The sequence below is a fragment of the Malus domestica genome, chromosome 01 (assembly GCF_042453785.1).
Source record: "Malus domestica chromosome 01, GDT2T_hap1".
Lineage (NCBI taxonomy): Eukaryota > Viridiplantae > Streptophyta > Magnoliopsida > Rosales > Rosaceae > Malus > Malus domestica.
Genome location: NC_091661.1, coordinates 27,265,011 through 27,287,137, shown reverse-complemented (window position 1 = coordinate 27,287,137; position 22,127 = coordinate 27,265,011). Strand labels below are relative to the sequence as shown.

At 37.7% G+C, this 22,127-nt stretch overlaps 3 protein-coding genes and 1 pseudogene across 10 annotated transcripts; 2 read left to right on the top strand and 2 right to left on the bottom strand.

Moving 5' to 3' along the window:
• Positions 1–3,983: 3,983 nt before the first annotated feature.
• Positions 3,984–6,274, bottom strand: LOC103431647 (metacaspase-1-like). Its single transcript, XM_008369822.4, has 5 exons — positions 5,656–6,274; positions 4,900–5,230; positions 4,659–4,779; positions 4,346–4,549; positions 3,984–4,179 (listed from the first exon to the last, which is right to left on the bottom strand). The coding sequence occupies exons 1-5, from the start codon at positions 6,026–6,028 to the stop codon at positions 4,120–4,122; spliced, it is 1,089 nt and encodes a 362-aa protein (XP_008368044.2). The 5' UTR covers positions 6,029–6,274; the 3' UTR covers positions 3,984–4,119.
• Positions 6,275–7,926: 1,652 nt separating this feature from the next.
• Positions 7,927–14,160, top strand: LOC114824927 (DUF724 domain-containing protein 7-like). 8 transcript variants are annotated; one of them, XM_070825856.1, is made up of 15 exons: positions 7,927–8,560; positions 9,004–9,432; positions 9,671–10,051; positions 10,719–10,782; positions 11,080–11,228; positions 11,564–11,639; positions 11,716–11,805; positions 11,888–11,959; positions 12,094–12,180; positions 12,255–12,320; positions 12,499–12,660; positions 12,745–12,807; positions 12,914–13,009; positions 13,113–13,268; positions 13,381–14,160. In XM_070825856.1, the coding sequence occupies exons 1-15, from the start codon at positions 8,060–8,062 to the stop codon at positions 14,001–14,003; spliced, it is 3,015 nt and encodes a 1,004-aa protein (XP_070681957.1). In that variant the 5' UTR covers positions 7,927–8,059; the 3' UTR covers positions 14,004–14,160. The 8 variants fall into 8 exon arrangements, with proteins under 8 accessions (XP_070681957.1, XP_070681950.1, XP_028958540.2 ...); XM_070825849.1 differs by having other exon boundaries at positions 13,339–14,160; XM_029102707.2 differs by having other exon boundaries at positions 13,107–13,268.
• LOC114826402 (casein kinase II subunit beta-2-like) lies at positions 13,840–16,778 on the bottom strand (annotated as a pseudogene).
• Positions 16,779–18,518: 1,740 nt separating this feature from the next.
• Positions 18,519–20,448, top strand: LOC103401623 (putative pectinesterase 63). The gene is made up of 4 exons (XM_008340337.3): positions 18,519–19,052; positions 19,136–19,342; positions 19,726–19,967; positions 20,057–20,448. Exons 1-4 carry the CDS (start codon positions 18,555–18,557, stop codon positions 20,220–20,222), a joined length of 1,113 nt encoding a protein of 370 aa, XP_008338559.2. The 5' UTR covers positions 18,519–18,554; the 3' UTR covers positions 20,223–20,448.
• Positions 20,449–22,127: the final 1,679 nt, after the last annotated feature.

Here is a 22,127-nt window from a genome sequence, read left to right as displayed (position 1 = left end):
TATGGGCCAAAAACGTGGCTGTTCAGATTTTAGACGAATTTTACTATTTTTATTTAGGGTTTTTATTAATTTTAGTTGGCTAGGGTTTGTGTGGTGGCTTAGCAGATATATTGCTTGGCCGTCTACAGTTTTAAAAAACGGTTTTATTTTATGCAATATTGGAGACAGAGAGAAGTGCTAGGGTTTTGAAGATTTTCTACTTGAAGGTGTTTTCAATCCTTTTCTTAACGATATTTTCTATGATTTCAATTATGAATATGCGGAACTAATTTCTTTTGCTAGGGTGAAGCCTTGAGCCTTAGCATGAATATGTGATTTTTATTTAATTGCTTATGATTGATTGCATGCATATTTTGAATTGTTAATCACCGGGATAAAAACTATCTAATTGTCTTAATGCCTGATCACCATTAGGATCTTTAGAAAAGTAATTTGATGCAATTTTGGTCGGAAGGTTCCCTGAAATTGACGCTGGCTTCTTGTGATTAATAATTGTAATTTCTCTTAAGATGAATATCACGTCTTAAGGATTGCATGGTTTTTCAAAGGATTTTCATAAAGCATAATGAGTCTTTCATGTTTAGATTTGATCCGAACGTCCGGACGGGTTGCATGTTAGATATATGTTCTATGTTGGAGGTTCCAAGTAGAATATGAATTAGGAAAATCTAACCTTCAAAGTGGCATGTGTAGATCATAAGTAATTGGTAAAAATTCATAGGATTGCTAGGTGATGGTGGAACCCTATGCTTTCTTAATTTGATTTTCTCAAAACTGTTTTCTTCTCTCTAATCCTAATATTGCAGTTTGTTTATTTTAATTCATTAAATTCGTTTTTATTTTAATTAGGTTATAAAATCACTCACTTAAATTTCTACTTCACAATAATTAATTGAAATCTGATTTGTTTCGGTTTATTTAATAATCCCTGTGGAGAATGACCTTGCGAGATCCGTTTATACTACAATATCCTTGTAATTATTGCAAGTAAAATAGGAGGTTTTTATCACATTCACATGAGTTGTAAAAATCCTATCAATGCCCCTCTCACATGAGACCACCACATAATAGGCTACACGTGAAACTAATCTCACATCAGACATTATGCGCAAAAACATAGTGTTACATTAAGTTTGATAACTTGGGCATGACACGAACCCACATGACTCACAATTAGGGCTGGTTCGGTATGGGATACCGAACCAAAAATGGCATATCAAATCCCGAACCGAAAATTTTCGGGACGTAAATCTCATGACCGATCCCGAACCGAAATTTCGGATTCCCAAATTTCGGGATTCCCGAAATATTTTCGGTATTTCGGAATTTCCCGAAACCGAACATCATCAGAATCCAAATCGTCTTAGATTAATATTGAAATCATCCGAACCTGCATTAAAAATCCAAATTGAAATCAGAGACATAGTGATAGTGAATCAGTGAAAGATTTATGGTCGAGAAAGAAGCAGAGTGAAGAGAGGGACCTCCTCCTGACCCGAGCCCCCAATTCGAAACCCTAAGCCCCAATTCAAAACCCTAACCTCAATTTGAAATCCCACACACACAGAGAATCACTGGAGAGAACCGGAGGTGGGGATGAAGCCATGAGGTGTGGTGGTGGCCGGAGTGGAGATAGTTCGTCGGAGTCAGATTGCTAGACGGTGGGTGGCTGCTAAGCTTCAAATCCGAGAAAGAGAGGGAGAGTCTGAGACTGAGTGAAGGCAGATGAGAGGCGAAATGAAATGAGAGAGAGTGAGTAGGGATGTTTGGCTTGGTTTTGGATTGGGTGGAAGGAAATGTTAGGTGGTTTCTGGGTTGTAGAGAGAGAGAGAGAGAGAGAGAGAGAGAGAGAGAGAGAGAGAGAGAGAGAGAGAGAATACGAGAGAGATGAGATAGAAAAAATGAGAGGGATAAATGATTAGGTAGGTTATGAGTTGTGGAGAGAGACGAGACAGAAAATAAGAGAGAGATGAAGGGTTAGGTTATGGGTTGTAGAGAAAGGGAGTCTGGGAGATAATCAAGAAGAGAGATGACTGATGAGACAGAAAATAGGGAAGAGAGAGAGACGGCTCTGTCTTCAGAAAGCAAGCACCCTTGCCTTGCGTGACCCATCCCTTCCCATGTGCTTGATGCAACGTTTGTCAGCACCACACCACACACACACTGACACATATACATATATATACACACACACACACCGACACATATACATATACACACACACACACACACACCGACACATATACATATATACACACACACACACACACTGACGCATATACATATACACACACACACACAGACGCACACAGACACATGCACACACACACATATATATAATATACCTAATATAATATTAATAAAGTTCGGTTCGGGATCGGGAATACCGAATATTTCAAATTGTAAGACCGAATCCCATACCAAACAATTCGGGATCGGTTCGGTTTCGGTACTAAAATTTTCGGGATTTTTGGTTCGGTATTTTTTCGGTTTGGTTTCGGTATGGTTCGGGATTTTTGGTATTTTTTTCCAGCCCTACTCACAATCAACCCCACTCTAATATCATGTTAAATAAAAGCACTTCCACCAGAAGCAAAAGAGGCCGGCACCCAGTGGAAAAAACAGGTTGAGACTCAGCCAATCCACTCCAGCCCGTGGAATAGACTGGCACCCAGCCCAAGCTAGTCCACAGACCGGCCTAAAATCGACAGAGGAAGGAGACGGCTCATCTGACGACATGCTAACGTCATGGCAACCGTCTCTCTCATCTGGAACCCCATCCCGATCCTTGGAACCCATCTCGATCCCTGGAACCCCAACAACCCCCTTCCCCTGATAAATCCATATATTCAACACCATGTTCGCCTTCCAAATCGTGATCTTCCTGCAACTCGGATCGTCGTCGATCGGTTGATTAACTGATCTTCCTGCAACTGGAATTTTTTTTCCGTTTTGTATATTTTCGATGAATTTTTTAATATGTAGGTATTGATTTTTGGGGGATCCTTGTGGTAATACCCTACTTTTAAAGATACTCATGTGGTGAAAAAGCTATTAATTGTAATTCTATGATGAAATTCGTTATCAATCATAGTCCAAATTGGATTTTTCCTCATTCTTTTGATATTTGTAGAGGCAAAATTGTTATTTTCATTTTTATTGATTCCATCAACCAATCATAAAGCGCTATATTGACATCAATTTTTTTTTTAAACGTTTAGAGCTACAATAAAAGAATAAATAAACAATAAAATTACAAGGTTCATATTATCAAATTTTTTTATTTCAAGAAAGCCAAGAGTTCAAATTCAAGGTTTAAAAAATCACAAACTACCTTGCCACGTTTAGGTTAGAATATAAGTTATTATGCAAACATTGAATTTAGTTTTATTTTAAGAAGAACAATGGTGGACTGGATGTCTAGGGTTATGTGAGAGAGAGGGGGGAAGGTGGTGGCTATGGCTGGCAAGGGTAGGGATTTCTTCTTTTTTTGTTGATTATAAAAAAGTGGAATTACCAAAAAGAAAAGAAAAAAAAGAATGAAATGACCTTTTTAGCCCTGCATGTGGATGAGATTTTGACAGAAATTTCAATTTGGACTATGATTGATAACGAACTTCACCACATGAGTCGATTTAAAAGTAGTGCCTCACCACAGGGATTAAGAAAAAAATTTAGCCTAAAAAAATGTCGCGGGCTTATTCGAAGCTATTTAGATGTCGAATAATTTGAAATGACTAAGCTTTTGACTCTATTTGTGGACATTAAAGACATAGGATTTTGAATCTTGACAGGGAAAAAGGACTAATTAGGTGGGAATTATTCGTCGGAAGGCTGTTTGCGTTGTTTACTTGGTGTAGCTTGTTCTTGTTCCAATGCAAGGAAGTTTCAGACACAGATTTTATCGGTTAGGGTCTATTTGATATCAGATCTACACAGCATGCCTAACAGCCATCGAGCATCATCCAAGAACACAGAAAACATAGATCGGTAAACAACAGAATTAAACACAAGCAGATACAAAATTGGGTTTCTCTGAGAAGTGTACACACGAATAGGAGGCCGGGACACGATTAATGAATGATCATGAGCAATCGTAGGGAAATCCTGCTTCAATAACTACAAGGAGAAAGGCTTCGTATACACATCAAATGGTTGATTGGCGGTTAGCTGTGGTTCCTGCACCAAAGATCGTTCAAAGGAGAGTTAAAGATGCTAACCGAAACCGAAACCAACTTAATTGATTTAAGATCAAGTTTATCAAAAATCTAAATTTATGGGAGCGTTTAATTGCTCACGCATTTTGGCATTTTGAATATGGTCACAACGAGTGCAAAAATAGTACCTGTCTTATCCCGCCAAGACTCCCCCCTTTCAAAAGCATGGAGATAAGAGATGTCACAATACCACCTCCACCATCATTGTCTGTGTTACGGATGGTAGATCGCATTGCATTCAACATGTTACCATATGTATTTCCATGTCCACGCTCGATGGCTTCGATGAAAGCGTAAGTCATGGCACCAGTCGAAGTAATCTTTGACAAAGCCTGCACACGAGGAGCGTTAGCTTTGTTTCCTTTAACAGCCTTATGTCAGAAAAGGAGACGCTGCTAGTCTAGCATAAATAACAGTTTAAGATTTTGTCCAAGACTTTACTGAGGTATCAGCAGAGGTTTGATCATCATCACAGCCACTAAAGGAAATGACCTCTCCACCGTTTGTTCCTTTCCAAACACCTGATCTTGGGCGATGATCCTCCCATATGTACTTCCCGTTCCTACATTCAAATATAACAATGAATAAACGAAAAAAGTACATAGAGCAATGATAAGCACAAAACAGATTGCAGAAGTAACATTAAGCACAGATACATAACAAAATATCGAGCTAGAGTTACCTGTCCATCCTACAGAGATACGGTAAATCTAGCACAGTACCGCTGTGGCAAGCATCCACAATTGCATGAAGCCTAGCCCCGGTGGGAAGAGGTCTGACAATTGTTTCATTGATCTCATCATCGACAATCATCCCCTGAGTCTCAAAATCCGAAGGACATAGCGTTTCATCAAATCCATCCACCTCGTCCCCAGTGTAGTTCCTCTGTTGTGATCCATGACCAGAATAATGAAACACCAAAGAATCCCCCGCTTGACAACCTTGCACAAGCCAAAACAGCGCCATTCTGATGTTTTGCTTGTTCGGGTGCCTATAAGGATCAGCTTCTTCTTCTGCAAGCAATACACACATATAGATTAAGATAATAAGTTATCTACGTTAGATTTTTACGAACATTAACATAACGACGTTCTAAAGAAACCCGAGTGCATTACTAAAGCAAGCTTTTAACTTTTTACTACCATTTCACAATTGTTAATTTGTTATTAATCATACTTAATTGATTACTTAAATGGTAATTGCATAAAATCTACAGAAAAATACCCACCTTGCAAATAAATAATAAATAAAAAATCGATGCTTTGCAGCAAATTAAGAACAATTCAACGATTGCGAACCATAAATGTGGAAATTAAGAACGCAAGAACTAGTCTTTGCTGACCCATAAATTAAAGTCTTACTTAAACAGATATTAACCATAGAATTCAGTCCACACGCAACATCAAGCGTTGAAGAAATGGGAAGAGAAAGAGGTTACCGGTGAGCATGAGAATGGAGGATTCTGGAAAGCTGAACCTGTTGACCAGCAAGTACTTCATACACTTGGCGTCGTTAATGCATCCCTTGAGCTCGTGCCGGGACCGCTTGTACGACACGGCACATATCACAGCTCGCTTCCGTCCGTGCACCGTCCGAGGAGGCACCGGCGGCGCGTGGTTGTAGGGAGAAGTGGAGGGCGGAGGAGGGTTGTGGTTAGATGAGGAGGAGGAGGCAGAGTAAGGCTGAGGTGGATGAGCGCGGGAGTCGGCGATGCGGGTGAAGGCCTGGCACAGGGGGCAGCGGATCGTCCTAGCGCCGGGCGGCAGCTGCAGCGGCGTGTTGCAGCTGGAGCAGTCTACCAGCAACGGCATGCCGGAACTGAATTGAATTGGATTGGGAGAGATTGTTGTGATCGGAAGGCGATGAGAGAGAAGGGATTGAGGAAGAAGGAAATGGTGGGGAGGGAGAGGGGTTGCAAAAGAAGAAGGCTTATATTGACTTGGCGGAATGGTGTAGCGGTTTGTGACTTTGGGAGGAAGGTGACGTGAAATGCGAGGGGAGAAGAAAGCGAGAGAGAGAGAGAGGGAGGGAAGTGGAATTCAATTGGACCAAATCACAACGGAGCAATGACAACCGATGTTATAATCTTAGTTTGGTTTTATGCTGAATTATACTCTCAGACACCAAAAACACGATAAATTTTTCAATGTGTCATGAACACGATTTAATATTATGTCATACATCAGACATAAAAAGGCCAAACTTGAAGTGGTTGCAACGTTCTTCACACATATGACTGATGTAATTACTCATCTTTCAACTAAAAGACATGCTGGTTCCTTATAGTCGTTTATCTTTTATAGCCTGAGCTGATATGGAGTTAATCAAGTTAGATAAAATAGTATTTTTCTTTTTATATGAGATATTTTTTAGTGTTCTGAGAATACGGCTCCATATAAAAAATGTAATAATACAATTAAAAACTTGAACAAAAAAAAAATTTATCTAATTATATTATGACACTTTGTGCAAATGATCGTATTTCCAACACATTAAAATAAATTAGAATATTTCTGAATATTTTATATGTTACTGAGATCAAAACCAATTTTTCCTTTATTTATGCATTAACAAAATTGTGTAGAATCTTTCATAATTAAGTGATGGCCTACAGGACGTTGCCCAAACTTCCCAGAGCCCAAAACGCCTTCCTTGTTTGCTCTGCAGACACGACGAAGACCTACACCTGAAATAAAAGCTTATTGATTTTTTAAACAAACGATATTATTGACACTAAAAAAAAAAAGAGTGAGTTTAGCCTCACAGTAAACTAGTATAATATGGTTTAAATTCGCTTTTGACGAGAGTATTGAACCTAAAACCTCTCACTTACAAGTGAAGAGAAATTATATTAGACCGTAATACTAAGTAACAAAACTTATTTGATTTTTGGTACCTTAGTTTCGGTTGTGCAGATTTTGTCCCTTCAATTTAAGGACACTCCCAATTGGTGTCAATTCCTTGACAAATGAGAAGTACTGGCCATATAGGGGACCTTTAAAATAGTAAACTATATAAATATATAATTGAGAAATTAGAGTAAAAAAGAGTTAAAATAATTTGGGAGGGGCTAAAGTGATCAGGTTCAATCTCGCGATGTTAAGAGAAAGGGGAGTGAATAGATGCACAATAACTTAAGAAAAGGAAATGGTCTACAATTTTTAGATTTTAAATGTTTTTATTATCTACAACAAAAATGACAAAAAGATTAAAAAAAACAAATTCTGTCCTCATTCACTCACATCTTCATGTGAGGTCTCACGAAAATGACAAGAATCACAACTACTAAACTATAGTAACAAAATTGACAAATTCAAACTAGAAGGGAAAAAAGGAACCTCAACAAAATTAGGGGGTGCAAATGTGAAATTTGGACCTCAACATATACAACCCGTTGTTTCAACCTAGCACATACTAATTAGGTTCAATTATCACTAAAAATGAATTTAAACCACATTCATCAGGTTTAGCTTATTTCCTATCTTTATAATATAAATAATATTATTTATAAAAAAAAAAAAAGGTGATGCAGAAGTTATACGACGGAAAGATGAAAACTTTTTATCTCCCCCACACCGCAACAAATCAAAACCCTTTTGACTGATTGATAACTTAGCAGATACTAATTATCGGATTAAGATTCCCTTCCCCCACCATCCCCTAATTTTCTCCCTTTTTCCTCTTTTTCTTTCAACGGTCAGGATTGTATTGATTTCATAAAGTTAAGAGAGAGAGAGATAAAAAAGAAAGAGCAAGCGAGAGAGAGGACTCTCACTCCCACTCTGCCACTTTCTCCCACACTGTGATTATTTTCTCGGGAAAGTGACGGAAGACAACTGAAAATGGTGGTCAAGAAAGGTCAATCAGCAACCCATTTGGGCAAGGATTCAAAGGTGGAAGTTTGCAGCAATGAAGATGGCTTCAAGGGCGCATGGTTCCCCGCCAAAATAATCGACTCGAAACCACTGATTCCGGCGACGAAGAAGAAAAGGAAGAGCTTTTCCGACGGCAGCAGCAACTCCTTCTCACCCACCAAGGCTGAGGTCCAGTACGAGACTCTGGTCTCTGACGTCGACCCGGACAAGCCCCTGACGGAGTTTGTCGAGTTGGGTCAAATCCGGCCGGTGCCTCCGGACGACAATGTCGACAGGCCCTTCGAGCCCGGCGACAAAGTCGACGCCTTTCACCTCGATGCGTGGTGGCCCGGGGTTGTGATCAAGCGCGAGGAGGATGCGTACACGGTGGGGTTCATGTACCCGCCTGATCTGCTTGTGCTGCGGCGGTCAGAATTGCGTTCTCACTGGGATTTGGCGGACGGCGTTTGGGTCCGAGCCAAAAAGGAGGTACTGGTTCTGGGTTTTTGGTAATGCATGTGGGTTTTGTTTTCTGATGCATGATTTTTCGAGGTTTATGGTTGCATAGGGTTTTTTGTGTGTTTATTTATGATTTTTTTCTTTGAAGATTTGTGACATGGGTTTTCATGATTTAAGAACATGCAGGTTGTTTGTACATATTTGGCTCTGCCTTCTGTTGTTTTGCTTTTAAATTCCCCTTTTTCACTTTAAAAAATAAGTTTTTCTCCACCTTGATCGCTTGTTTTGGTCCCCCAGTTTCATCATATCTTGGCTAATGTTGTATTTATCTACCATGAATGTTTGTATTGATCTCTTTTGCAATGAATCTGACTTTCTTCTAATTTTGGGAGAGTGTAGAAAATTTTCTTATGCTAGATATGGTTGTCAATTGTCATAGACAGAAACTGACATTTTTCACCATTGTTTCATAGATGATGATGGTATCAAATTTCAGCCCTGGGACAGCAGTTGAAATGAATCCGGACGAAGAAAGACTATTTTATGCTTGGTTTCCAGCAATTTATCTTGGTCAACTGGGGATCGACTCTTTCTTGCTTCAATATAAGAAATCAAACAACAGCGATGATAAAATTGTCGTACGTGGCCATCAGATTCGGCCTCAGCCTCCAAATTCGACTGAAAGAGATTTTAACTTGTTGGATAAGGTGGATGCATTCCATGGCATGGGTTGGTGGGTCGGAGACATTACAAAAGTTCTTAAAGGAAACAAGTATGCGGTCACTTTAAGTTGCACGAGGCAGGAGAAGGAATTCAGCCTTTCAGAATTGAGGACTCACATGGATTGGACTGATGGAGGATGGGCTACTATGAGCCATGGAAAATGGATTACTGAAGTTCGGGTACGTGTTTTTTTTCCTATTGTTTTATAAGTGGAAAGGTGATGGTCATTACTTGTTTCTTATGGGCAAGATGGTAATCATGTTTGAAACATTCTGTGTCTTGGAAATGAGATCATTAAGATGTAATTTTATTCAGAAAGATTTAACGATGTCCGTGTAAATTCAAGTTGCTATGCTGAAGAGCATTTGATGGATTCAAATTAGTTGTGTGTGACTAAATTCTGGCGGTTCTTTTCAGGAATTTCACTTTAGAAGGGGGTCTGAAGCACAATCAAAGCATTCATGTCAGAGTTCCAAACGTGATTATGAATTACAATCATGTGAGAGTTACGGAAACTCTGATGTAGGTACACCACTTCGAAAGAAAACACCTTGTTCTAGGATCTCAGTGAAAATTCAATCGAAGCCCTTGAGTCCTTGCACGGATAAATTACCTTATGGAAAGACCAACAAGAAATTGAAAATGTCTCCGCAACCTAAGGATGATGCAACAATTTTAAGTCTTTACAAGAAGTTAAAAGGTGGGCATTCAGATGACTCCTTATCTTTGGAGAAACCGTTTGCAAGGAGAACGCTGGTTAAAACTCTAAACAAAGAATCCCCAGTTATTAATGTTTTGGTAAGGGAACTCTTTGAAAAATGTTGTTGGTATTTAATTATTTATTCTCCTATTGCTGAATGTTCCCTTGTGGTATACAAATTCATGATTCCAGTCTTCCCTTTCTAACCTCATTAACTTGCTCTATTCTTTGCATTTTACTCAAGATACCCTGCAATCACAGAGAAGTGTGTTGGTTCACTCAGTATTGGTCAAAGTACTTGTGTCGGTGAGCATTATCAAAACTACTTATACTATACGGGCAACACTCACCGACTCAAGTAATTCCAATAGCAGGGTTAAATAGTGCTCATCATTGGGGACATGTCGGTACATAAAACTACTCAGTTTTCATCTCTGCTTGATATTTAATAGGAAAACAACAAAAATAGGTCTCTGTTGCCTCTATCGTTTGTATGGCATAATAATGCCTGATGGAAATATTCCAAGATTAAGGTTAGGTTCATATTCTCGGAGGCCTCTGTATTCATTCATTTTGCTTGAGTAAGCAGTCCTAGCGGCTTGCCTTCTTTTAGGTCCATTCAAGGATAATTGGGATCAAATGTTTTCATCTTCATTATTTGAAAGTAGAAGGGCTATACAAAGAAAGCCGTGCACTATTTTTCCACTGATTTTGTTCTTCTAAAACCTACTGGTCCTGATTAAAATGCGTTATTTGCTCTTGCAGAAGATTGCGAAACTGAAGGTTAGAGGACTAGATGATCAAGCATTAACTCATTTCAAAAGAAAAGGTAAACCACGAAAACCTCAAAGTGACATCCCATGACCTAGAGTAGGACATGATAGGAGGGGCATACCACTGAAATTGCATGGTAAAAAATTCAATAGCCCTCAGAAACAGACATATACATGATAGGTCCACATAATCAACCAATAATTTTGAAGGCAAGGGTAAACCATGAATATCTCAAGCTGATATCCAATGGCCTAGGGTAAGACATAAGAAACTTTTGACATTACATGATATTTCTATGCTAATAGGTTCATTGGATAATCCACATAAAATAAATATGTATAAACTATTGCAGGCAAGAAAAGAAGTGAAATTGAAAAGACCGGTGAAGTAAATATTGGAGATGAGCATGTAATGGACAACACTGAATCTTCTGGTATCAAGTCAGAGTCTGAAGCAACAGGGGGATCTCATGCTGGAGCATCATGTCTGCTCCCTATGGAGGTATTTATATCTGAAGCCAGTATGCTTTGCTTCTTTCATTTGTCTCTGCATAACAGAAGTTCAGAACTGTAGCCTACATTAAGCTTTTGCGTAAATTCCAATGCATGACCAATATGACAATGTAAGACCTCTCTGTTCAAAACAAAGAGATGTTTCTCTTGTTTGTTGAAAGACATTTAAATATGAAGTGTTGTTTTTTTATCCATAATTAATTCGAAGGTATTCAGCTGTCCAATAATCTCTTGAAAAGTTATGGACTTGGAGGTACCATATTGGGATTTCATTGCTTCTAGTTTAGTTTTATTCATCACGATGTTTGTTCTTAACTCATTCAGGGGGTTGGACAGAATGAAGATGGAGTGACCAGTGCAGTAGAAGGGAATGGAAAACGGACTGCATTGCTTGTTGAAGGTGTGTATATGTCAAACCTACAGCATTCCGTAGATCTGTAATTATTTCAAAATCTAATGTGTGCCAGCATGTGCAGGCGAGGAACATAATGGCGGTGGATCTATGGCTGCGGATTGCTCGAATGATATATTCGAATTGTCTATGATCACAAGGTTGGATTTGAAAGGTATGGGAGGCTAACAACCCCAAAAATCCACCAAGCACAGTGGAATAGAACACTGTAGTCTAAATAATTTCTACTTTGGCAGGTGAGAAACATGATGGAACTGGAGTTGTTGCTCAAGTTGAATCGACTGAGACTCAAGTTGCTAAATATAAAGGTATGACACATCACAACCTGAAGAACCTTTAGTTCATAAAAACTAATTACAGTAACTAGTGTGTAATTTAATTTGAATTCTTCTTACTTTCCCCATCCCATCACTGCTCTGCTCTTACTTTGTCAAAATCTCAGGTTCTGAAGATGCAATGGTCGAAGAGGAAGCTGTATATTCTGCAATGGATATCGATAAAGGCATTACAAGTATTACAGTGGGCTCAAGTAAGCTATCAAGAATATTTTGAAGGAATTTCTTTGGCTATAGTTGTTTGAAAAACGTCAATGTTGTGTTATAGGTAACCCTGCTGGGATTTCCGAACAACAAAGTGAGGTCAGAAAACAGGTTGAAACTGGCGTAACAGGTGACGTTGACAGTCCACATTTGCCTTTTCTGAAAATTCTACAGTAGGGGAAAAACATTGAAACCATGGATGTATTCAAACTATTGCTAGGCCAAGAGAAATGTTAGACTAAACATAATAGGGATGGACTTTTTCCTTGTTTTCCCCCTATGGAAGTACTTGTCTTATTCATTTTCAGGTTCTGAAGAAGCAATGAGAGAGACGGAAACTGTGAATTCTACAACGGATTACTTGACACAAGAAGGTCAGGTGGTTGTGACTGGAGTATTGCCAAAGCCATCCGCTCATAATCAACCTTTATCACTGTGCATAAATGAAGTGCATTCTGTAAAAACCATAGGTGGTACAAGTAAGATATTGTGAAGAAAATTCAGTGGATTCCTTTGCCTGTAGCTCTTTGACTAACATCAAGTTTGTTTCCTAGGTAACCTTGTTGGGACTGCCAACCAAGAGATTAATGGAAGACAAGTTGAAATTAGTGTCACAGGTGAGGTGGAGAAACACGACAGTCCACCTTTGGTTTTTGTAAAAAATTGAATCCATGGGTTCCTTTACCCGTAGCAAGTTTGACTAATCTCAAGATTGTGTTCTAGGTAACCTTGCTGGGACTCCGAACCAACAAAACGAGGTTAATGGAAGACAAGTTGAAACTGGTGTCACAGATGAGGCTGATGCGGAGCAAAACAACAGTACTTATTTATCCTTTTTCCTTTTGCCCTCATTCGGTAGTACTTATTTTTCCTATTTACTTTTGTCTTGTTTGTATGAAATTTCCATGTTATCAAGATGCAGTGAGACAGGCAGAAACTGTTGATTCTCCAATGGGTTGCTCGACAAAAGAACTTCAGGTGGCTGTGACTGGAATATCCGAAAAGGCATCTGCTCATGATCAACCCTTTTTGTTGTGCACAAGTGAAATGCATTCTGTCAAACCTACAGAGGGCTCAAGTAAGCAAATGTGAAAATTTTCAATAGATTCCTTTGACTAGTTATTTTGATTTTGTCAAATCTGTTGTAGGTAACCCAGCCGAGACTGATAACCAACAAAATGAGGTTACAGGTACACAAGTTGAAACTGGTGTCACTGTTAACATTGAGCAACAAGACAGTCCAGATTTGCCATTTGTGAAATCTTATCCTGAAATTTGGGAAAAAGTTGAATCTATGGATGCATTTAGAAGATATCCGCAAAAACCACATTTTTATCCTTTAGTTAAGTGTGGAGAGCTAAGTCGCGAATCATTAGCCATTGCAAAGATGTTAACCTTTGCCTCTTTGGTTGAGAAGACCTCCAAGGTGAACATTGAGGTTCCTGACGACTTCTTTGATAGCAGCTTCCAAGAAATAGGTGATTTAGAAACGTTTGGATTTGATGTCAAGGCAGTACGTGACCGTCTGAACTCTTTGCTAGAAATGAAAGTTCAGTTGGGGCAGCTTCAGGACAAGTCAAAGGAAGTTGAAATTCAGATTGCTGTGCAAACTCAAGAAAGAAAGAAACATAATGAAAAAATCAGTGGGGTTGCTAAGCAGATTAAGGACTTGCAGGATCAACTGGTGGTGCTGATGTCAGAGGACGCGGCCAAAGGTACTGAAATTAGCAGGTTGCAATCCGAAGAAAACGCAATCACTGAAAGCATTCTGAGCACCCGTCGTAACTTTGAGAAACTGAGCGAAGCATGGTGATCCTTGTGATAACATTCGTTTGACTGTAATGGTGAAAGTGATACCAAGCTAGTCTGTAGTTTATTTTGTAACAGCTATTAGCCCTACAAATGGTGGCAACAGGTATCTGTACTGCAGTGTCGTCAGCCAGTAATTAAGTTAACCTCTTTCTGGTGTATATTTAGCCTCTAGTTTCCTTTCAGCAAATTTTGGGCAAGAACCCATGATTGATGGAGAGAAACTTGTACAATTTTGATGTCATGCCCAGTTCTTGTGTTTTAACTTTTTCACGTGACATCTCTCGATTAGTTTAAGATATTGCTATCTTGGCGTCTAGTTAAACTTAAAACTGAAGAAATGAAATTTTACACATAATTGCAAAAGAATCATTGATCCACAACCTAAAACCAAGTAAAACTAGTGAACTGCCCCTGTTTCTTTTCCTACAAGGCAACAACACTGCTTGCTTGGACCCCTTTATATTTTCTTCACCAAGAGAAGCAAGATTCATTATTCGTTGCAGACTTTGAAGCCGTATATTCTCGGAACAAAGTTCTGAATCGCCTTCTGCGGCTTAAGATGCCCGTAGGTCAAGAAGAAAAGGTGAGGAAATGTGGTTCCAAAGTAAGCTCCATCAATTTCTGAGATTGTTGTCAAGGCAAACATTGAAAAACTGCTCCGGAACAAAACAAAATTGGCGGAATCGAAAATTCTAGTTTATGCCATGTATGGCAGACATCTGAATTTAAGAACTGAATATGCACTTAAGAATCGCATGAAATTTAACAGGTGGATATGAGCTACTTAAAAGACAATGTATACTATTCTTAGGTATTTATAGATGTATAGTAGAAGCACTCGTCATGTCATTTACAAAGTCATACATAAGGATACGTTCTTGGTGTCTGGATTGTGGGGAATAAATGTCTTCACACTTGGGACAGTAGATTTGTACGGTGCTTAATCTTGGGATGTCTGACTGACCAACAGGCAAACAACGTTGTTTATTGCAGTTAACTCTTGGACATCTGCCAAAATCATAGTTCCTGTACTTCTCCAACTGAATTGCACTGTTAAATTAGGAAGCCTCAAATCTAATGCCACACTCCGAAACATGAACAGTATTTCGGGGTGTGACACCTAATATTTTGAAAGAAAATAAAGCAATTAATATGTATTTTGTAAACACCTTACCATTGCAGACAATCCTTTGTTAGTTGCTATGTATCTGGCATGTATTAAACCATAGAGCATCTCCGCCGCGGATTCGATCAGATTGTTCTGTTCCTCATCAGTTAAGCCATCTGTTGATCTCATTGGAAATTACATAATAACTTAATAGCTTCGTACCGCAATGGCAGCTGAAATCTTCATCAAAGTAATTTTGGTTGATGGACTTATCTGATTCTTACCATTGGAAGACTCAACGTCCAAAATTAAATCCAGTGCATAATCATAGAACGGTACATGATTTCTTAAACCTGAACGGTTGAAATCATCGAGGATGTAATCGTCCTCGACTTCACAAAAGAATTCATTTCCTTTCTGATTTCAGAACCATGATATCCAGGATGCATTTTCATCATCATAGCATCTAACTTCTGAATCTTTGCAACTTGTATCAGCTGATTCCGCTGCACATTTGTAGTGGGGAAACATACATTCAAAAGATTAATTATAAACACATCAGAAAGAATGCAACCTGGGGTTTATAGAATTAAATCAAAACCAAATTGTTGAACAAAAATGAGCTAGAGACACTACTACAAAAAGGGGCAGTAGCCTCGGGTTCATGCTCACGGTTCACCAACCGTGGATTTTGATTAGCCACGGCTAATCTTATGTATGCTATCATGGTGTTTTGGAAGAAGTTTTTTTCCTAATTAATTGCCCATTCCGACTTACTCAATAAAAATTCGTGCCAAACACATGATGAATGGTGAAGAAAGTTGGTTCCACCATAAAATTAAATGGTAATATGAGAGTAACCCAATTACTTATAAGCACATTTAATGTCCATTATTTCTCCAATTAATGTAGAATGGATACCCTAAACACGCACTCTCACGTGTGATGAACTTTTAAACTTAGAACGTGGATAACACAAATCGGGTGACGTATGTGTGGCTGTTGAGCTTTAGAGTTGGCCAACCTGCCCTGATACTAAAAAGAAAGTTGAGATTTCACCATAAAACCAATTGGCAATATGAGAAGTAGTCCAAGTACTTATGAGCATATATATACTTTGTCCCTTCTTTTCCCAATGTGAGATTCACTGTCAATAGATGGGAAAAAGTTACTATAGCTTAAAACCAAATTCAAAAACCTTTTAACATGAATTAGTCGATCTATTCAAATGATACAAATATGAATCCTTAAGCAAACGTTGATCTAGTTGTATTTATCTTCCACAATTAACATTGGAAGATGTTTTAAGTTTGAATTTCCCAGCCCCAGTGATAAAAAACGAAAATGCCATGACATGTAAGTTTCGTTAACCATTCTGTGATGAACATAATATGAATTACTGCAAAACCTAGTACTGGGAAAATAACAAGGAAATTAATTTTGAAAAATGTGTACGTGAATATTGTGGGATTATGCATGCATGCATGCATGCATGAACGTTGAATAATGTGTGTGGAACTGAAACTTACCCTGATCATAGAATGTATCTATGTCATTGGGGTTGGCGGCAAGTGACGTCGAAGGAGCCAAAGATTTGTCTCTGAGTCGATTAGGATTCAAAGCCGGTTCAGAACGTGATCTAATTACACCTCTGTGATTTTTAGGCATAATAATATATACTCAGTCTCTCCCTTGATCTGTCTGGACCTGGAAGCAATGTGCAATTCCGGTTTCTGTATCGACGGCTATTTCAACGTACATTTGGATCTGGAAGTGGCAATCAAAGGGGAAAATAATTTTAATTTTAATTTTTTATTTTGATGAAATACTTGATGTCTTTTTTGTTCTCGGGAAAATAAAAAAAGTTTAGAATAATAAAGAAATACTCTTTTAATTTCTAAATAAATAATAAAGAAATACTATTTTAATTTCTGAATAAAATTTATTTTAAAATTATTTATGCAATGTTGATAAACTCATTAAGGATAGTATTGTTTGCCACTAAGTCATTTAATGATAAAATAAATCTTTTTTTTAATATTATTAAGTAACAATTTTTGTCTTGTATTCGTCACGTTTGAACTCATAAGCTCCTCCAACCAAAAAAAAAAACTCATAAGCTCCTCCAACAAAGTATAGACGGTTAATATTTATGACTAATTTGGTAACATAAAATTGAGAAATGCACATTGCTAGGAATTTCAGAGAAGATGACGGCTATACAGGAAAGCAAATATATATATATATATATATGTATGTATGTCAATGATAGGATTTTTGGTCCTTGCCCATTGATTCTTATCTGCAACGCAGCTGGAAGACAAAGGTCTTACCAGTTCCAGTTGCAGTGTTACAATCACAGACTTCCGTTGAGGCATTTGAACACCCTACACCTGTCATCTTATTAACTTAAATAAGAACTAGCCGTTACAATTTGAAACAAACTAGCCCTTGCAATTCTTTGAGGGACTTCTCACAAACCAAGAAACCAATTTAGGTTCCAACATAGATTCAATGTTAGATCATACCCAATTTAAGATAAGATTAATTTTTTTTTAACAAACAATATTGACTACATGTGGAAGATGTGTTAAGTCTCACATTGGACTAACCATATTAATGGGCTAGACAGGTGGATCAATTTCTTGTATTCAAATTATATGGATTTGCGGTTTACCTATTTCTAGAATTCTAAACAATTGGCTCTGTTAGAAGTGTGCCTGTTGCCAAGTAATACATGGCTGAATGGCTAATGCTTTTTCGGCACCAAATTAATAGAATCATAATCTCTACTAATATGTAGAAACAAAAAAATAATAATAATAATAATTGAGTCGTAAAAGAATCAATTTAAGACCCACGAATTCCTCCATCCCTCCGTTTTCAGCACACCAACTCTGAAAATAGAGAAGTGTATGACTAATTGAATTTTAATCCTCTATAATATGGACGATATATATAGTGCCATATAGGCATATAGGTTATTCTAATGTTTTCTTTGACGGAGAGAGAGAGAGAGAGAGAGAGAGAGAGAGAGAGAGAGAGAGAGAGAGAGAGAGAGAGAGAGAGTACTTCAAGAGGGTTGAGTGAATAAAAAGAATTTTAAGATGTAAAGTGAGTCGAGTTTAAGAGTGTTGCAGTAAATATATCAATCATAGAACCATAATTAGGCTATCCATGTTCCTTCCCAAATTAAGCTGTTGCTTCTATAGCTAGTGGTTTTTTATTTCGTTAATACAAAGGGTGGATTTGAAATCCAAACAAACATAAACCCCAAATGACGAATCAAACTATCCGAAAAGTTATCCAAGTCTCCCATATTTTGGGTTAATAACCCCTCTAATCTTACACTTTGCCTTAAAGCACCTCATGCTTTGTGGACTATAAAATCAAAACCTTCCACCACTCTAATCAATAGCACCAAAAAAACAAAATAAAAATAAAATGGCCGGAAAAAACAAATGCATGGTCGTCCATGCAGCTTTAATCATGACAATTCTCCTCTCTGCCACCATTGCCATGGCGGACGACAATACACCGGTACCAGCCGCCCTTTCCCAAGTCAACACGTGGTTCAATAACAATGTGAAGCCGTACACACAGCGGCAGAAAACGCTTGACCCTGCCGTTGTGACGGCCGAGGCTGGTCAAAAAGTCATCAAGGTCATGCAAGATGGAAAAGGAAACTTCAAGACCGTCACCGACGCCATTAATAGCATTCCGGCCGGGAATACCAAACGTGTCATTGTGTACATTGGATCAGGAGAGTACAAAGAAAAAATTACGATTCCGCGAAATAAACCATTTGTCACATTATATGGTTCTCCAACGAATATGCCAATTTTGACATTTGATGGCACGGCCCAGAAGTATGGAACTGTAAACAGTGCTACAGTGATCGCAGAATCCGATTACTTTGTTGCTGCTAATCTTATTATTAAAGTAAGTTGTTTACGTCATATCACGTGATATTACCGTTATATAATTATTTTTGGTTAACATTTTTGGTGGATTGGTTTGTGTAGAACTCTTCACCAAGGCCAGATGGGAAAAGAGTGGGAGCGCAGGCAGTGGCATTGAGGGTGTCGGGGAACAAAGCAGCCTTGTACAATTGCAAGCTGTTTGGGTTTCAGGACACCCTTTGTGATGACAGGGGCAATCATTTGTTCAAGGACTGCTACATTGAAGGCACTGTGGATTTCATTTGGGGAAGTGGAAAGTCTCTCTATTTGGTAATTAATGCCTCCCAATCTAACCCATAATTCCTAAATAAAGCCGGTGATTTTAACCTTACATGGCAGAGTCTGACCGTAGCAATGTATTTCAAGTACATGTGAGAAAAAAGTTACATATGATTGACTTATACAATTATCTTTTTCTTCCATTAAAAAATTATGTATGAGATCATGTCATATATAGGAACAACATTAGTCAAGTGGGGATTATTTGAGTCTCATCATATTAACAGTGGAATCCACATGATTGTTCCCCGTCCCCCTCCCAAAACATTATTTGGGTGGGTAAACATATAGTTAATCTTTTTGTTTGTCAAGTCATGGTTTTGAACTTTTGATGGTTGGTGATTAATAATGCAACATATAATTAATGGGTGCAGAACACTGAGTTGCATGTGCTGGGGGATAATGGAATAACGGTGATAACAGCACAGGCAAGGGACTCAGATTCGGAGGACACTGGATACTCATTTGTTCACTGCAAGATAACTGGGACAGGCATTGGCACATACTTGGGAAGGGCTTGGAGGGCCAGACCCCAGGTGGTGTATGCATACACCAACATGACCAAGGTGGTAAACCCTGCCGGATGGAGCAACGATAACCACTCTGAACGCGACAAGTAAGCAGGATTATGTTAATTAAAACAAAATTAAGCATTTTCGTATAATTAATTTTTGAAATTAATTAATAAGTAATTTGATATTGCAGAACTGTGTCCTACGGAGAGTACAAGTGCATGGGTCCAGGTTCAAGTAAGAATAATAAGAGAAATTTGAGCAAAGAGCTGACTGACGAACAAGCCAAGCGTTTCATTAGCCTTGGCTATATTCAGGGTTCCAAATGGCTGCTTCCTCCTCCAAATCCAAAAGTGTAGTTTTATATATAGTATACGTATATACACTACTAATAATACTGTTAGGGCTAGGGAAATAGTTGATTTTTCTATGTATATATTTGGGTGCCATTGAGCAAGCCACACGCATGCATGCCTCATGCAAAATGTACTTATATCATATTGAGCTAGCAGTGTATAAAACTAATATCGTGCCTTACTTTGTATAGAATCCGCTTATATATGCACATATATTCGACTTTGTGGACCGGTTAGCATTCTTATAACTACCTTTCAATTTGCAGAAAATAAGAATTTCTTGCATTTTCAAAGTGTTATCGATGTATCTCCTAAAAAGCTTGAACTTTTTAATACCTACACGAAAGAGAAATGATAGTATCAAATACTGGTTCAGATTCTAGAGTAATATATCCATCCTCCTTGAAAATATCCATTTTCAAGAAATTAGGTAGGTAAATAATCCGCAACTTATATCAAATGAGGCATCAATTAGCTTAGGCCACTCTACATTGTATTTCAATGATCAAACCATTTATCTTTTAATTATTCTCTTAATGATCATTTCTACCAAAAGTTACATAAGTCGGAACACATATGACCGTTCGTTAAATAGTAGTTATTTTAGTGTTTCTTTGAAGCATCAAATTTGTCGATTTTCTTCACTACAATTGGATATATATGTTAATGATTTTGGATTGTCTAATTTTTGCAAAGATGACCTATTAATGATAGATCAAAATATAGACGGTATGAATTGTTGAAAAAATTTATATAATGGGGGCACAAGGCATCCCTCAATACAAGGGGACGGTAAATACATAAAGAAATGATAAATACACTATTTTTAGCTTTTACACACACTATTTAATATGGAACTTTAACGAAAAGCACCCGGTACTGTTCACTTTAACGAAAAACCACATTTTTACACTAAAAAGTCAATCCTGGTACTATTCACTTTACCCTTTATTTTGTCCTTATCATTAAAACTCAAAGTTTTCAAGCCCTTTTCATTAGTTTTCCTTATTTAATAACCCTTGTTTCGGGTTGATTTATTCAATCTGATAATTAAAATTAAAGGTGTGTGTAAGAAGTTGAAATAGTGTGAAATAATCAACTCCCTATGTGTATTATGCATATCATATATAGCTAAACCAAAACAAATCTATAACAAGTTAGAGTTCTGGATTTTGTTTTTGGCATCATTGTAAAGGCTGAGACAAAAGAAATTAATACCAACAGAGACAACAAACCTATATATTTCCAAAAAGATTAATTATTAAGGAATTACTTCAGAATTAGTACACGATAATTATATATTTCTTTAGTTATTACAAGCGATATTATTACTCTAAATTACACTAAAAAAACATAGGAGAATTTGAGCATAGGACACAATAAATTAAAGAGAATCATACTTTTTATTATTATTTTATTATTTTATAAATGTTGCTACCTCTCAGCACACTATAATGGTGCATAGGAATGGAGGCAGCTAAGGCACAATGAGACGGCTCCCTACTTATTAAAGTTTTGTGCGAAGTAAAAAAAATATGATGCTTACATAAGGGCAGAGAATATATGTATCATATTATTCATGCTTCTTCAAATAAATATAAAGTGAAAGACAACAATTAATTCTTCTACTTAAATGTTTGATTCTGCATTAGTTACTGTGTTTTGCAAATTAATGTAAAAAGAGTGACTAATAAGAAGTATAAGATTTATGAGATAAGAGAAAATACTTCACATTCGGAGCATGAGTGTATATATATATTAAGTGAGTGTATATATATATTAAGTGAGCTCCAAAGCATGCTAGCTCTTGCTCGAAAAACAAATGGAGACGAAAATTGAGGAAGAAATATTATTAGGGTTCTTAGGAGAATAAAAAAGGAATTGTAGAGAGAGAGGATACGGAAAGGA

Excerpts from the sequence above, each read along its gene's own strand:
- LOC103431647 (XM_008369822.4), bottom strand. The coding sequence starts at position 6,028 with ATGCCGTTGCTGGTAGACTGCTCCAGCTGCAACACGCCGCTGCAGCTG. Across the intron at positions 5,231-5,655 it reads CTCCATTCTCATGCTCACCG|AAGAAGAAGCTGATCCTTAT; the intron begins GTAACCTCTTTC and ends TATTGCTTGCAG. Across the intron at positions 4,550-4,658 it reads AAACCTCTGCTGATACCTCA|GCTTTGTCAAAGATTACTTC; the intron begins GTAAAGTCTTGG and ends CCTCGTGTGCAG.
- LOC114824927 (XM_029102696.2), top strand. The coding sequence starts at position 8,060 with ATGGTGGTCAAGAAAGGTCAATCAGCAACCCATTTGGGCAAGGATTCA. Across the intron at positions 12,181-12,254 it reads AAGTATTACAGTGGGCTCAA|GTAACCCTGCTGGGATTTCC; the intron begins GTAAGCTATCAA and ends GTTGTGTTATAG. Across the intron at positions 12,321-12,498 it reads GGTTGAAACTGGCGTAACAG|GTTCTGAAGAAGCAATGAGA; the intron begins GTGACGTTGACA and ends ATTCATTTTCAG.
- LOC103401623 (XM_008340337.3), top strand. The coding sequence starts at position 18,555 with ATGGCCGGAAAAAACAAATGCATGGTCGTCCATGCAGCTTTAATCATG. Across the intron at positions 19,053-19,135 it reads CTGCTAATCTTATTATTAAA|AACTCTTCACCAAGGCCAGA; the intron begins GTAAGTTGTTTA and ends TGGTTTGTGTAG. Across the intron at positions 19,968-20,056 it reads AACCACTCTGAACGCGACAA|AACTGTGTCCTACGGAGAGT; the intron begins GTAAGCAGGATT and ends TTGATATTGCAG.